Source organism: Balearica regulorum, chromosome 5 (assembly GCF_011004875.1).
Source record: "Balearica regulorum gibbericeps isolate bBalReg1 chromosome 5, bBalReg1.pri, whole genome shotgun sequence".
NCBI lineage: Eukaryota > Metazoa > Chordata > Aves > Gruiformes > Gruidae > Balearica > Balearica regulorum.
Window position 1 is genome coordinate 8,490,111 of NC_046188.1, and position 16,716 is coordinate 8,506,826.

At 45.2% G+C, this 16,716-nt stretch overlaps 1 protein-coding gene across 1 annotated transcript in view; it reads left to right on the top strand.

Annotated features, from left to right (window-relative positions):
* Positions 1-16,716, top strand: part of SYNE2 (spectrin repeat containing nuclear envelope protein 2) — a 203,313-nt gene that overhangs the window by 159,258 nt on the left and 27,339 nt on the right. The window contains exons 97-101 of the mRNA XM_075753365.1: positions 1,208-1,402; positions 2,183-2,308; positions 4,524-4,679; positions 7,686-7,844; positions 8,839-9,005. Coding sequence (XP_075609480.1) covers positions 1,208-1,402; positions 2,183-2,308; positions 4,524-4,679; positions 7,686-7,844; positions 8,839-9,005 — 803 coding nt within the window. The remainder of the gene's footprint in view (positions 1-1,207; positions 1,403-2,182; positions 2,309-4,523; positions 4,680-7,685; positions 7,845-8,838; positions 9,006-16,716) is intronic.

Sequence of the window (16,716 nt, forward strand, 5' to 3'; positions counted from 1 at the left end):
AAACTTCCTGGTCAACATTGTCATTTAGTACCCTTGTACACTTTAAAAATATTACTGATACGAACATGGAAACACAGGGTACCCTCTAGGTCTGTATGCACCTTATGGATGTGGTTCCTGAATGCAGACCTTGCAGTTTGCCTGAAGGAAGCAGGCACCTATGCGGCAAGACGGGCCGTGTGGGTCCTGTGTGTGCAGGGACGGGCAGGAGGTGCCGGGAGCAGAGGATAAAGCACTCGCAAGGAGGTCTGTCCTTTGAGCCACCGCTCCAGGATGCACAGAACTGGGCAGCAGTTCTTCAGGGCAGCGAGTTCTGCATTTTACGTGCAGGGGGAAAAAAATATTTCCCTTTGTTAATCTTGGGTATCTTGGTTTTCCATTTAATTATGCACCTCTTTGTTTTATAAGAAAGTAAAAAACAAGCAGTGAACTTGATGGTTGCTTAAGGCAATCTAAAACCTTTCAAAAATACGTTATTGAATGCTATTTGCACGGTCCAAGATTTATTGTGTTCCCACACACCTAATGTTGATGGATTAACACATTACCAGTATTCCATTTGGCGCTTGCCCTATTTACTTCTTTACTTTTACCTGCTGTGTAAAGATGATTTTCAGTAGATTTTATAAGTTAGTGCTCATGTTTTTCCTTAGTGAGAAAAGCCAGAAAGTCTTCTCCCTCCTACTCCAAATTGCCTTTCCCTCCTGTTGCTGTTTTACAGAAAGAAACAATGATCATATCTGCTTGTGTTATAGCCCAGTTTGTGTTGTAGGCAAATTATTATTGACAGCTTACTTCACTTGGAGTGTGTCACGATTAACAGAGCTGTTATCTCTGAAAAAGTTGTCTTAGTTATTGATGCTAGAGGTGCTAACAGAACTTAAACTGTTTTTTATTCAGAATAACTCAGACAACTGAATTTCCATCTTTTTGTAACTGCTGCACTTTCACTCTATAGATTCAATCTGTGAAAAGCTATTGTAGAGTTTTATAGATCAGAAGATCAGAAAGAATCTGATTTTTCTGAAATTAAAAAAGTGGATAGGAGAAGATCTATTCATTACTCTTTCATGAATGTGGACAAACTAATGCCTTGTAACTCCCTTTGTGAGTCTTCACTTCTTCCCAAGTGAAATGCCAAGAGTGTGCTTCTAAAGCTTCCCAAGAACAGCTTAGAAACTTACTTTATTTTTTTTTTCTTTTAAAGAGTCAGGCAGTGATTCTTCAGAGGTGGCAAGCCATGTACTCTTTAATTATTGATGTTGGGGAGAAGTTACGCACTGTCTCCGATCCTGAGACCAATGCTGTTCTCCAAGAGGAGCTCAGCCAGTTACAGCAGAGTTGGGGGGATACCCAAGTCCAGCTGGAGAAGAAGAAGATGCAGCTCAGCAGCACTTTACAGGTAGATGATGCCCTTCCCAGGGAGCAGCAGCACCAGCTTCCCTGGTGTTGGGTCTTGAGAGCTTCCCTGCCCCGCCATCTCCAGGGCTGAGCTCTGTAGCAATAAGGCAAATGCTGAGCTGCTGCTCGCTGCAGAGGGGTCTCAGGGAAGTCCCTGTCATGCACCATCAGGGCTTGTGGGAAGCTAAAACTGTGGTCCCTCAATTCTCCAAATGAAAATGGAGTTGGCATCCATTTGTTGCTACAATGGATGTTTTCCCGCTCTGATTTTTCTCATTTCCCCATGGCCTGGAGCTCTCTCCTGCTTTGGGCTGCAAAGCCTGAGCTAAAATTTAGCTTAAGAGGGAGTTAGCATGACTTGTTGCTCATCCTGTTGTTGTCCCTCTAAACACAAGGGTTAGGTCATATTTAATTCCTTAGAACAAGGAATTTGCTTTCATGGGTAGGTAGCACATAGGTATGTCTTAAAATTGAATACTGTCATCGATACAATCCCCAGCCCAAAAACTATGCTCAAAACCTCTCAGGTTGGACAAAACCAAATGAGCAGAAATGCTCTGTAAGGCAAACATAAAATATAAGAGAGGGTTCCAGTTTTGTAAATCCATGCATCAAATTCTTGTGGGTGGCACTATGTATCAAAAAGAAAATCCAAATAACCAGAGCACATGATTGTTTACTTCAGTGGGTTGAAGGGGCTATTTTGTAGCATATCCACATGGTTCAATATGTCATGATAAAGTATCTCAACCTTCTATCACTTCCCTGTCTCCCTGAGCAGAGTTGGGACTGCTGTGAAAAGCAAATCAAGGAACTGGAAAGCAGGCTGCGAGAGCTGAAGGAGAAAGTAAAAGATCCACTTCCAGTTGAACATGAAGAGCTCTACAAAGCCAAGGAACACACTAAGGTATTGAACAGCCATATTGTACTTAAATAGATGTAGTCTTTGCACAACACCTGATCTCTGTAAAATCAGTTTTCCCCCTTACCCGCTCTTCACTGACACTGGATTTCTCTCCTTGCTACCATCTTGATTGCTGCCAATCTGCAAAGTCATAGAATCACAGAATGGTTTGAGTTGGAATGGACCTTACAGATCATCTAGTTCCACCCCCCCCGCCATGGGCAGGGACACCCTCCACTAGACCAGGTTGCCCAAAGCCCCATCCAGCCTGGCCTTGAACACTTCCAGGGATGGGGCACCCACAGCTTCTCTGGGCAACCTGTTCCAATGTCTCATCATCCTCATAGAGAAGAATTTCCTCCTACTTTCTAATCTAAATCTACCCTCCTTCAGCCCATGAAAGTCCAGCTGACCAAGAAGATTACGAGAAGAGTAGCAGTGTTTGGATTTTTTTTTCCTGCTTCTGTTCCCTTTCAACAGTCTGAATTTATAAAATAAGCAGTTCTTCAAACAAAAGGGAAAAAACTCCCTGGTCTCAGCTCAGTTGGCTGCTATCCTAATGGCTGAATCTCACTTTTTGTTTTCCAATCCATTTTGGACAGGGAGCTCCTCAGGCAAGACACCTTGTAAGTCTGCAAAGCACCCTGCACACCTGTGGGATCCGAGCATAATTAAAGAGAAAGAAAATTAAGAGTAAGGGAGTGGCAAAAGCCCTGCAGCCCATAGTGCACCATGAAAATTAAATGGCAAGGAAAACATTTCCAAGGGATAGGAGACATTTTGTCTGGACTGGTCAGTCTTTCATCATCCCTTTATGAAGTGAATTGTTGACCTATGTAGTGGGAACAAATAAGCTCATTAACAAGCCAAGGCTTTGAACTCATTATCAGCTGTCTGAAATCTTCTTTGTGAGTGCTGGCTGCCTTTCCCACGACAGCAGTCTTGCTGTAGCCCTGAATTATTTGTGAGATGGCAGCACACAGCTCCTGCCTCTTATTCCAGTGAGAGAAATTCAGCCGCAGAGGTGTCAGGGTCACAGTGCCAGTGCAGTGACTGCTCTTGAGTGTCACAGTATCATAAAATAAAGGACCAAAATGGCATGAGGGAGAAGGGATTTCACTCTTCTATGGAATAAAGCTGGTATTTTTTCTCAGGCATGGGCTTAATAGAGACTAGCAAAGTTCTGTGAAATTCCGTCATTAGCTCCATTAATGCAGGGATTTGACCCTTGTTAAGATATATAAATGCATGTGTGCACATCTGTAGGGAGGAATTTGTTGTGAGCTCAGGTAAATTTTAGTCTCAGGTTCGTTTGGCTTTTTTCCTCCAGTGTTGAAGCAGATCAGATTTTATTTTATTTTTTTTTAATGATGTAGATAAGTGACAGGACCAAAGACCTGTGAAAATGCTCACAGGGCTTGGAACCAGCCCTTCTCCTGATACAAACACAAGGTTTTTTTCCTTTTAAAATAAGACAGATTGGATCGTCTGTAATAATTTTTTTTTTTGTTAGAGGAGCCCAGTGACACTTCCCAGCAACCGCCTTGCAAAATGGGACCTAGTACCTGGTGTGCAGGGTATCACGTTTCCCAGCTGCATGCAGTGGTGTCTCTGCTTTTTAGGTGACAAGTTTAACGCTGATAAGGAAAATGCGTAACTTTGTTATAAAGGGAAGGGGGAGCCAGGGGAACAAAGCAGAAACGAGAGCATGTTTCTGGGAACGAGCAGTTGAAAAGCTCCACATTTCTGAACAAATCTGCTGAAGTACCAGTGAAATCATTCATTAGAGAAGGGAACCAATTCTATTCTTTTAGCATTTAAATAAATAACCTGAAATCGGAACAAATGCAGGTGGAAAGTAATTTGGCCAAAATAATAATAATTAAAAAAAAAGCAAAGCCAAAGAAGTGGGCACATTCCTTCCTGGATGTGAAACCCCAGGAGCTGCCCTGGAGCACGGGGAGCTGCAGGGGGTCAGGGCAGCGTTTTGGCACTTGTGGGTGCACCAGTTAATCGGCAGCAGCTCGGCCCTGGGCTCCGAGTGGGGTCCGGAGCCAAATCCCCAGGGACCCTGTCCGGTCCCGCCGGAGAGCGCTGCACAAGTGGCTGCACATTCCCCTCCTCTCCTCCCCCACAGGGCAGGCAGGGGATTAACGAGCAGGTTTGGAAACCAGAGGAGCTTAGTGCCAAGGCTTGTTCTGGGTGCGTTTCCATGCAGGAGCTGGAGCAGTCGCTGGCAGACTGGGCCCACAACATGAAGGAGCTGCGGGCCATGAAGGTGGAGCTGGCTCATTGCATCCTCACCGAGGACATGATGGTGCTCAAGGAGCAAGTGGAACATTTGCACAGGCAGTGGGAAGAGCTATGCTTGCGAGTAAGTGTTCCTCCTTCTCTGGGATTTTATAACGGGATATTGATAGAGCCTGGCAGAAAAGGGGGAGCGGGGTAGCAGACAGGATTTCTCATGGGGTTGCCTCGCTTTTGCAGTTTTGGGTGGAGATGGGGCTTCTGGTGCAGCTGACCAGGGCTGAAGTTTGCCCTTTGTTTCCTGGACACAGACTGCTGATTTTTTTTTGTTTGTTTGTTTTGTTTTTGGGTGTTGGTTTTTGTTTTTTTTTTTGCAAACCCTTTGTAACTAGTGAGTGCCTGAGTTGCAGAGAGCTGAAATGCAGCTGTTTACTGAAATAGGTGCCTTTGTTCTGGGCTGCCAAAGGTCCGGGGCGGGGAGAGAGGAATAAACACGGGAATTGCCTGAGGGCATGAAGGAGGGAAAGGGAGGGGGAGGTCTTTGCAATCCGATGTTAAAAAAATGCCAGGAGAGTTGATAAAACTTAAATGTGTTTAAATGCCAGCTTCTTGGGTTTAAACACACGAGGAACTGACTTGACTTTTCTGTAGCAGTAAAATACTGTGAACCATTTGCATTCTTTGTGGCTTGTTGCTGCGTTACACTTCATTTAGTGCTGCATGTAAAATTGCTGGGGAACATTTACCAGCAAAGTCACATGAACTTGATTCATGAGGTTATTATGCAGTTCGAATGTGTGTTTACTTTGCCCCGTTAACAGGATTGGAAGAAGTAAAATACTTTGGGGTCTTAAGTTACTCTGGATGGCTTTACATGCCAGCAAGCCAGACTCCTGCATCTCTTTACTCACAAGTCAATAGCTTTTATGTTACAGTTTGTGAAGAAGTATTGAAGCAAGTTAATATTTTTTGTCTAACCCTTACTCAGGCAAAGGTAAAGATATCTTGGTGGGAATATTGCCAGAGTAATGAACAGCTATGCTTATTTCACAAACTTTGGTGTGATGAAATAGTTATTTGAGTTTATTTTTTGTGTTGCAATGAAAAAGAATTTAGTATCTTTGCCTTAAACTGGACAGTTAATCTACAACCAGTGTTTTCTCTGTTATTGTTTCTGAACTCTGAAAATAATTGCAGAGACACCCCACTCCTACCCCCCCCAAGAAATATAGGCCATTATTTTTAAATCAAAAAGCCTGAACCATTTTCCTAATGGAAATCTGTAGTTAAGCCTATAAATGAGGGAATTTGTTGGTTTTCCTTTTTGGTGAATTGCTGATGCCTGCTATTTAAACTGTGGTGAAGAGCCCTGAAAATTAAGCTATCTTTTGTATCTACCCCACTACAGCCTATCCAAGTAGTAATATCCAGTAGTAATTTAAGTTCAAATTTTATTCAAAATTTCTATTTTAATTTCCTGAGGGAACAACGTTTAATTCAGTCTATGTTGGAGAGAAGAAAAGGGTGACATTAATGTGGCTCTGTTAGGTACACAAAAATCTGTAGTGGGAGGAATCTATTCAGTGGTGCAGCGGAGGGCCATACAGAAATGTTTACGCAGCACTAATGAGGCTGCACTGATGCTCAGTGCTGGACAGGAGGGTAGGAAGGCAGATGTCATCGGTACTGCTGCTAGCACGACTGCTTTGTTTTGGCTAACAAATTAGAGGAGTCAAGATGTATTGTGTGAAAAAAAATACAAAATAATCTGCGGTATCAGTGCAGAGAGGTGAAAGCCTTTAAGAGCGAGACGCGGCTGCAGCTGTCATGGCGATGGGAGTGGGGCAGCCAGATGCCTGTGCCGGACTGGGCAGGGACACAAACACATTTAGTGAGCAGATGCACTCAGGGGATTAGCATTTACATAGCAGCCTTTCAAGGTACATGTAGGTCAAAGATTTAACTGTTCATATCAGCGAGTATCCTGTCCTGATGAATGCTAGTGTATGGCTTGGATGCCTGGGCCTTCATATTCTTTTCGCCTCCCTTGGGAATGCCCACATTGCTCCTGCAGCACGCTGTGGATGCAAAACTGGTGCTTGTATCCTGGGGCAGCTGGTCCGATGCGAAAGTGCTCAAAGCCAGGCCTGGCTTGAAGGCCTCGTGTTCCTAGAACTTTGTCTGGGATTTTTTGGCTCATTCCTGTTTTACCCCCAAGCTGTATTGCTTAGCCTGCTAAAAGGTACTTCCTGCTCTTAAAATCCTGCCTTGCCACGCACTTAGCAGGCAAAAACGGAGTCAGGATCATTTTGGGATTTAACAATGGTTTTGCTGACATGCATAGTCTCTTCTTCCATGGACCAAGTTAACTTGCTTCCGCACATGGGAAATGCTGCAAGTGGTAGAGGAGGGATGAGACATTTACCCGTCATACTTCAGAGGCTGAGGATACAAGGGAGCATCCCAGAGCAGAGACCCTCTTAGGGAGACTTTCTGAGGTCTCCAGGAGACTTCTTCCCAGTGAGAACTTTGGAGATTGTTTCCCTCTGTCCTAAAACAGGCTTTTGGCCTCCTCTTTGCTTAGATCAGCATGAAAGATTTAGAAATCACTTTCACCTCCCTATTCCCTCCTTAAAAAAAGTCAGAATTTAAAGGACAAAAGCAATATAGTGGGAGATCACTTGGTGCCTCCTGTTGATCCCGGTGTTACGTGGAGCTTGTCTTGCTTCTGCACGACACACTTAAACTTCACTCTGAGGTACAAAGTAGTGTTAGAGATTAGTATGTAGTAATTATATATTTTATATTCCTTCTTTCTTTGGCATTTTCAAGTTTTCACTGAGTAATATTTAAATTGTTATATAAGCTCATTATTTATAAAGCTGTCACTCAGTTTAATTCTTCTGAGGGAGAGAATCTGGTGTTTGCTAGTCAACTTTTGGCCCTGCTGTCCAAAATAAGATGTAATAACAATCTGCTTGCTGGCTTTGAAAAGAAAGCTAGAGATATTTGATAACTGCTCCTGCAAAATGGAATATGATCAAACGCAGACTAGAAATTAGAAGGCTCATAATTGCTGGTTTCCTTCCTGAGAAAGACATTGCCAGCAGTTAATGTGTGTGCTTATCCATAGGTGTCTCTGCGAAAGCAGGAGATCGAGGACAGACTGAATGCCTGGATTGTGTTCAATGAAAAGAATAAGGAACTGTGCTCCTGGCTGGTACAAATGGAAAGCAAAGTGTTGCAGACTGCAGATGTTAGCATTGAAGACATGATAGACAAATTGCAAAAGGTAAGTAGTAACTCCACTTTTCTTGAATTGCAGTCTGATAGCTCGTTGTAAAGACACCGTTCTCTATTTCTTCCTTGCCTCTCGGAAGCGATACGTGATATAAAACCAGCACGTACAGGCTTTTGAGGGAAGATGAGCTTTTCTAGCCTCAGCTCTTTCCTTCTTCATGTTCGGACTTGGAGCATAGTGCAAAACAGAAATGCCACCTGGCTGCATTTGGGTATGGAGTGTGATGTATGTGAGCTGGGGTGGGGGGTCTGGGTTGTTGGGCGCACGTGCACACACTGCCCTGCTCAGAGCCTGCCCTGCTGGGGATCAGTGGTGTCCTGGGAGCATCTCACCACCTCCACCTGTCTCAGCAGTTACGAAACTGGTAGTCAGAGGGTGAAGAAAAGATTGAAGGATGGGGTAGGTCTTACACCAGGCGAACAAGAACTTACCACAACCAAAAATAAAACCTGATTCTGCCTCTTCTCCTTGGTAGTCAATGCAGTTAGTGCTTTCTAATACTGTCTTCTTAGCTTGATTTTAAACAGGACCATTATTTTGCTGCAGTGTTCCTCACCATGGCTTAAAGGTCTCAATATCTAATCCCAGATCTCCTCTGGTTAAGAATACCAGCAAAATAAAGCCATCCTAGACTTGAATTTGGGTTCTTTTGAGGTAGCTTAATTGAAAAATTACATTAAATCAGGAAAGCGGAGGCAAAATTAGAACATTAAACTGCTATTTTTAGGAGTACTTACTCCGGGCACTTGCAAATCTTTAAGCTGCTTATTTTTTCATAGTGGCTTCATTGTGAGAGTGCTTTTCCAATGAGGGTTGGGTTTTTTTTAATTTAAATGAAAGAGTTCTACATGCTAATGTAGAAACCTCAGCCATTCCAAGCCAAACCTGACTTGACATCACATGGGAAAAGAAACAGATAGTTTTGGTTTGGTTTTGTTGGTTTGTTTTGCCCAGAAATTAAGCAATGTTTGTGTATATTTATCAGGATTGCATGGAAGAAATAAACCTGTTCAGTGAAAATAAGCTTCACTTGAAACAAATGGGCGATCAGCTAATCAAAGCTAGCAACAAGAGCCGAGTTGCAGAAATAGATGATAAACTCAACAAAATCAATGATCGCTGGCAGCATCTCTTTGATGTCATTGGAGCACGGTAAGAAAATGATTTTCAATATTTTATGTAAGAGTCAGAGTCAGATGGTCCTTGACCATCAGAAACAAACTGACACCACTTTTCAGTTCTGTTGAAATTTATTATTGAGAGTCAAATTAAACTGAAGTTAATGTTTTTTCGTTCTGACTTGTTGCTGTATTACAACACCAAATGTCTTAATTTATCTAATGGCAGAGGGCAGGATGTAAGAATTAATATAAAATATAATTTTAATCATGGGAGCTATGTAAAAGGAAGGGTCAAAGTGATTTCTCTGTTGTACGTGTTGAATTGCAACTTAATTTTAAGGCAGTATGGTAGGAGTTCATTTGGGCTCTTTAGGAGAACATCCTGTTTTACAACAAGCCTCTCTTTCACCCTGTACCTGAATGCACAGAGTTTGGGAATAGATTCCTGGCCTATCTCTGTAGACAGTCAGTTTTATATAAAGATAATGTTCTTTTTTTACATTCAAAAGTGTATGAAATTTCATTTAATATTAGTGCTATTTCTTTACTCAGTCCATTTCCTAAAAACAACTGTAAGACCAAACCACAGGTCTATTTTTTAAATTCAGGATCTTCTGCATGATGGTGAAATGGAAAATACTATCAGTTGAAATTAAAACAAAACCCTGCGTTGCCCAGGCAATGACCTCTTCTTAAAGGATTAAACATCTTTATTATACTTGACAGAATTAAGAACATTATAATCATTTTAGTATTAGCCTTACTGAGACGATCCCATTTCACTATTATCTCTGAGTTTCTACCACAGCTTGGGAGGAAGATGCTGGGCTGGTCTTACCACCTGCCTGAGTTTCTTAGTAATCCAGAAATAGTTAAGGCTAACACCAAATTAGTATTGGCCTAAACTTGTCTCCCATGGTTGTGTTTCACCTGTAACCCTTCTCTGTGGGTCTGCAGAAGCTCTCTTGCTCAGTTATCATTTGGAACAGGTAAGGCAGGTAGTTGTGCTGTGGCAATGTAGTGCTAAGTGTGTTGGATCGTAATCAGGAATGAGATCTGAATTAATGGTGACACATGAGCCATGAATGATTAAGCAGAAGCTGCCTTCTTAAGATCTAACACTTTGCAGATAGTCTTGCAATGGTTTGTTTCAAGGTGTCTTTTTATTTGATCTGCTGTAGGAAAGAAAGCTTCACTTTTATAACAGCACATTTTCTGTTCTCATCGTATGGTAATATGACACTTGAAAAACACTTTTATGATTGTGTTTTGCTGTGGGTTAGTTTTGAATTGTAGCAATTTTAAAATGCAGATTAAAATGTACTATTTTAAAACTGAGGTAAACGTGGCACACTTCTAGTAATATTTATGCTAAAGAACTGATGGGATATTTAGAGAGAGATCTGGCAGTCTTATTCAAGTAGTCTGTGACAACAGAGCACTTGTTTGTCTACCTGAGATGTCTTAAATCTTTACATTCAGACAAGTGTATGGTGATGCTTTGAGGTACGTTAATGCAGATTTGCCTGGAGCATCAGCGCAGCTCCCAGTATTGGATATCCAAGTGGATATTGCGGCTGTTGGGGAGTTGGTGTGATGCTTTATCATTGTTCTTAATCCCAAAATGTCTGGAACACGCTGGCTTCTACTTGTGATTTCCACTAACTTTGTGCTCAGGACCAGGGTAATGAACTGAAAGGACCTGCCAAAATGTGGTTTTAAGCAGCTCCCTCAGTGGTCCAAGATTATCAGGCAGCCCTGTAGGCTCTGCTGGTCCTCTCGGACTTAATACTAACAGAGGTTCAGTGTATTGCAGCATTCAGCAGCATGGATATAGCATATCTCCTCCCTCATCTACTTGACGTCTTTTAAGCTTGGCTCACAGCTCGGCTGTTCTCAGCTGCTCAGCAATAAATAATACCAGGCTAGACACTCACAACAGAGTCTGAGTGTGGTCGTAGGGGTTTATTTTGCCCTGTTTACAACCTTGTGACTTTCTGTTTTGAGATCGCTGCTATGGTGGTGGCTTGCTGCTGAGATTTGAATTCTGAAGGAATTAAATTAGACTTCAGTTGACTGAAACTTCTACCTCACCCACAGGTATGCTTTAGGGCTCTAAAGAGGAGGCTCCTCCTGTGCTTTTGGGTAGCCTCTCTTAAGCTCGGGCAATGGAGAGGAGGCAGCAGTTCTACCGATCACAGATGTGACGCAGGTTGGGCCTCTTCATGGGGGAGCGGAGCAGAGCAAGGAACCTTGGGCTAGAGGCAACCTGTGAGCATGGGTTGCCATGCCCCATGATGATAGACTGTCTCCTTCCTTTTTTTTTGCCTTTGCAAAAACTTTAAAAAAATATATCGTATTTAAGCTGTGCTGAAAGAGCACATGAAAATAGAGTGGTGGCAAAATTCGTGTTGACCCTTGTCGTGGTTTAGCCCCATCCGGCAGCTGAGCATCAGGCGGCCGCTTGCTCACCCCTCCCACCCTTTCAGATGGGGAGGAGAATTGGAAGAAAAAGGTAAAACTCGTGGGCTGGGATAGGGACAGTTTACTGGGACAGCAAAGGAAGAGGAAAATAACACCAACAGTACTTAGAATATACAAAGCAGGTGATAGGCAGTGCTCCTCCCTGGCCAGCCCCCTTTATATACTGAGTGTGTGTCCTGTGGTATGGAATACCCCTCTGACTACTTTGGGTCAGCTGTCCTGGCTGTGTCCCTCCCCAGCTTCTTGTGAAAATTAACTCTATCCCAGCCGAAAACCAGGACAGCCCTGTTGGATGAAGCCATCGCAGTTTGGACATCTTCACAGGATCTCAAACATCCGCCATCACCAGTTTCATTCACTGGATAGGATGGGTCAGAGCCTGTAAGGTGTGGTATGGGGGCTGTGCCCCCACTGCTGCCCGGCGGAAAAGAGACCGCAGTGCTGCACAACTGCTGCCGCAGCAGCATACCCGGATGAAGCCTGTTGTATTGGGCACTGCTTCATTTCTTGGGGAAGATAAAAAGGATAGAGGAAATGCTTCAGGGCAGAACTGCTGGAGGGCCTTAGAGGGTTTGGTGAAGGAGGTAGGAGAATAATGCTTGGAGGGAAATGACGAATTTTGGCTGTGGCAGGGAGGGAGGCAATCTTCTCTTGCTCCTGAAAAAGCTACTTGCAGGAACAGCACCTCTGTGAAATGAGGTGGGTTTTGCTCCTGGCTTTTCAGACGAGTGGCAGTGGCAAGTAAATTGAAGTGAAAATTTTCTGAGGTTTTGGGTGCCAAATCTATGACTACTTGAAACTTTTTTTGACAAGTATTATGACTGCAGCACTTTCTGTTAAACACATAACCACCTGCTGCCTTTATCCGTGCTTGCGGGTGCACCACAGCCCACTGCACCGCTTCCCTTGCCCCCAGTGGCTGTCCGTCACCGGGGCAGGGACCAAATCTCACGCGCCGTCTTCATGGCCAGCCAAGACTTGGGCAGTAAGTAAACTACAGAGCTATGCACTGAGTAGGAGGAGAAAATGTAAGTTGAATAGCTGTGTGTTCAAAGCCAATCCTCCATCTGGGTGCTGAATCTTTCTAGTAGACAAGCACTTTATGATCCTGTGGTTAAAGACTGTAAAATAACCCATATCCACAAGGGAGTCTAATCGAGATTTATAGGCAATTTCAGTTCTGTGGTTTCTAGTGTCTCCAAGGTTGACCCTGCAACCTGAGTAACATTTTATCTTTTCTGTAGTGCAGTGTATGTCTGTGTGATACCAACGTGAAACCAAACCAGTCTCAAGCCAAAGTATCAATACAGAGCATTCCTCCTGATAGCTTATTTTACCTTTTTAAACCAATAAACGTCCTGGGACAGATGGGCAAATTAGGTGAGCTCTCCATTTAGTCCTTGAAGTGATTCTCTTACTTCATGGTGACAAGCTCAGATTTGCCATATGGCTGCACTTGCAGGACTTAACACTTTCGTTGTATGCCTGTGCCCGGCTTGTGTGGTGACAAAAGCTTTGCTGCATGTGTTGCAGCTGGAGGGTGGCTTGGTGCAAACTCAAAAAGTCTCAGAATGCTAATTCTCATGGCATAAAGTAACCATCAAGACATTAGCATGCCTGGAAAGGAGAACAAGTGAATTTTTGTTCAGCTCAGAAGATACTCTTACCAGGGGAGGTTCTCGTGCTGAAGTCTCTGTTGATAGAGGGGGAATACAAACATACTGACAGACAAAAAGGGAGCATTGTGCTGACTGTAAAAACAGACACAGAAAATCTCTTGCTTTTGTTCTCTCATCACCAGCCTTGTAACAGCACTCTGCCAGAAGAAACTGCTGCGTGCTTGCACATACACCCAAGCGAAGGCCTGAAACAGTAGGAGAGGGAGCGCACAGGCTGCACGCGGGTGGTAGACAGCCAAAAACCCGTGGAGTGGGATTTACATCCCTGGCATGCTCTGGAGCAGCTCTCCCCGGCCATGCATTAACTGGCAAGAATTGCCAAGGAACTATGTTGTGCACAGCCATGTCCCTCAGGGGAAGCGATTGCCTTCTGCCCTGCTGCTCGCATGGTGCCTGCTGGCAGACTGGAGGAGTGCCCACGTGTCACGGGAGGGTGTCTGTGCCGCCTGGGGTTGTGCAAAGCATTTGGATGGTGCTTGAGCCTTCATTAAAGCCACCAGCTTCATCAGGGGCTGCCTGCGGCAGTTCTGGGTCTGGTCCCTACACTAACAAATGTTGCATTTCTGTACCTGTGGGCATCCTGCAGCTCTTGCCGCTGCTGCTAAGCTGTGGAAAGGGGATGGCCATCTCTCAGCTACTCTGGCTGTGGGCACGCTGCAGTGTGGTTTTTTACTTGGTGGGTCTGGTCCGTGTTTTCAGCCTTGTGGAGAAAGGCGCATTTTTTGTGTATGTAGCAGGAAGGGGTTCAAATGACTGTGACCTTTAATGTGAGCATGAAAATACAGGGAAGCTAGCAAGGCCAAATGTGCCTTCTCATTCTTTTAAATGTGAACCCTTGTCAACTAGGTCTTTTCCCTGTGTTGGCAAGCTGACAGCCCTCCTTGCAGGATCCAGGAATCTTAAACTGGCGCAACCAAAGTCAGCTCCTTCCTTCCCACGTTGAACGTGGGACATTCAAGGTGCTTTCAGCTGGTTCCCTGCATACCCCAGCTGAAGTTCCCAAACAGCCTGAAACCGCTCAGGTTGCATTAAAGGGGAAGGAGTCAGAGCTCTCCAGTGACACCACCTTGTGCTGTTTTATTGGGGAGCTCCAGTGAGCCACTGCTATGTGTTTCCCCTTCCTCCCTGCACCCGCACCGGGGCTGGGCTGCCCCCGTGGCCGCTCCAGTGGCAGCGGGCCCAGCTTGGTAGGTTTGGGGAGCGAGCAAGTTCATACTGCCTCTCAGCTGGTCTCTCTATTTATTTTCTGCAACATTGCTCACCCCGTGGCAGGGCCGATGGTCAGGCAACATGTGTCAGGTGTCCTGTCCTACCTACCCTGTCGCAGCTGCGGCCAGGCAGCCCCCAGTCAGTCTGGGTATGCTCCGAGTTCAAAGGTCTTAAATTTCTGCAGGTCAGCATTGCATGGCAAGGGAAGCAAAGTATGCCGCATTGAGGGCCCTGGGCAAATGATGCAGCTGTGTTCAGCAGAATTACGCTGGTCTGTGGCAGCACCATTGTAAAATCTCATTCTCTTCATTATTTTGGTGCAAAAAAAAATCTGAACAGTTGAAATCTCACTCGCAAAGTGCTTGCTTGCTTTCCCTGTTCTCTGGGCTCCCTGTCCTTTAGGGATTACGCTTCTCTTCGGAGCAAAAGCTGTGACAGAGTTCATTATCGTATCAGGCAGGATGGTTGGGCTTATTTTGGTTATGCAATGCGTGCCGAGGTGCGCCGGGAGCGGGGGGGAGCTGGTGGTGCAAGGGGAGTCCTTGTCTTCTGCACGCTGTCCCTGTTCCCAGTGTCTGCCTGCCAGGCTGGGAGGGTTATTTCCCTGTTTTCTCAGACCTGCCACTTCAAATGGATTTCTGAACCTCCCTGGACCGTGCTCAGGTTACACCGTCGAGGTGACTGGGCATGATTTACCTGTGCCAACGTCTGAAGCCCTCTCACGGTGTGCGGTGTCTTCCCAGGCACTTTTTATCCTGCCATATATTGAATGTGAGCGATTGGCAAGCCAATACAGGTCTGTGGAAGATTACCTGAACACTGAAAGACCTTCAATTTCAAAAACCATTCCGTGCATTTTTTATGGGATTATCATAGCTTCTTTATTATTTTCCTGATACTGCCTGGGTAGGGAGTGACTTTTAATCCAAGGTTCTCCGACTTCCTCTTTTTTTTCCCACCCCATGATCTTCAGCAGTCATAACACACAGAAATCATGACAGCATGTTTTTCCACAAACAAGTGATATCATAAATGAAGATTAGGGGTTATTTTGTCCTCCGACATAACAGGCCACTTGCACTGGAGGCCTTGCGCCTGCACTGGAAGGTTAAAGAGAGGACAGGTTAGTGTGTGGGAGATTTAATTCGTACTTAAATACCTGGGATATAATGGTAAAGACAAGAAAGAAGAATGCAGTGGAAGTAAGGATACATCTGTGTGCGTGGTGCCTGTGCGTGGATATGTTTTCTCGGGTTTTTGGGTTCGCTTCAAATTGACTCTGCTGCAAATCGTCCGGGTCTGAGGCTCCAATCTCTCTTTCGCACGAGAAATGAGCACCGCATCTACCTTTTTCAGTGCCGAAGCCTCCAGCCTGCAACCTTTCTGCCGCCAGCCGCGGGCAGCCACTCGGCGTGCGCTTCTTCGCGTGCTAATTCTCTTGTGTCAGAATAAAGCTCTCGTGGTTTTGTTCTGAGGAGGGATGCGGCCGTTTGCCAGGTAAAATACCAACCCAAAACGTAGGGGTTAAAACTGGGGAGAGCTATAGTGGCTCCCCAGCTCCGGGGGTCGGGAGGAGGATGGGCAAGCCTCCCCCCCCACGCGGGATGCTAAAGCGGAGAATAAATAGGGCATCTGTGGAGGAGGGGTTTCCTCTTCCATGCCTGCCGTGGTTGCACAGACGATCCCCCTTGCAGCTTGGGATTTGCAAGCTGAGGAATGGTTTTTTCTTGTGAACCGTAAGTGCCATGGTGGTAAGCAGCTCCGGGTTTGGTCGTGGTGGGTTTTGTTCGAGCAGACATCGGCAGCGCAGCGGGACCGGCCGGGCTTGGGCGGCGGGGGGGGAAGGGCACCGCAGTGCTGATGCGCCAGTGGCTCCCTGCAATTCCCCTTGGACAAGTGGATAAGTGGGAGACGCGGCGTGGGAGCAGGAGGAATAGTGCTCAGGGGCCTCTCGCTTAAAATCAGCTGTGTTTGGGGGTTTTGCACCAAAGAGGGTGGAAATCTGCGACAACAACCTTCTGGACTCGCCGGCAGGGTAACGCGAGAAAAGCCTCCTCCGGCGCACCCGCTGTTGCTCTGCTGGCTGTGCTAACACAACCCACGAACACGGGGGCTTCCCGTCATTGTACCAGGGCCGGGCGCTGTACGGAGAAATGTCCTTGCATTTTATATGAAGGCCTAAAATCTGCCTTTGACATCGCCCTTCCAAATCGGGTCTTTTGTCCCTCACACGGTTAAGCTCGCCCTGCAACTTACTGAACAAAGGTTTCCTGGGTTGTGCATCTCATTTGCCTTACCGGGCTGTAAACAATCCTATCAGCTGGCAGAGCAATTTCAGCTCCTCTTCAGTTAAAAAGAAATGTATGTAGT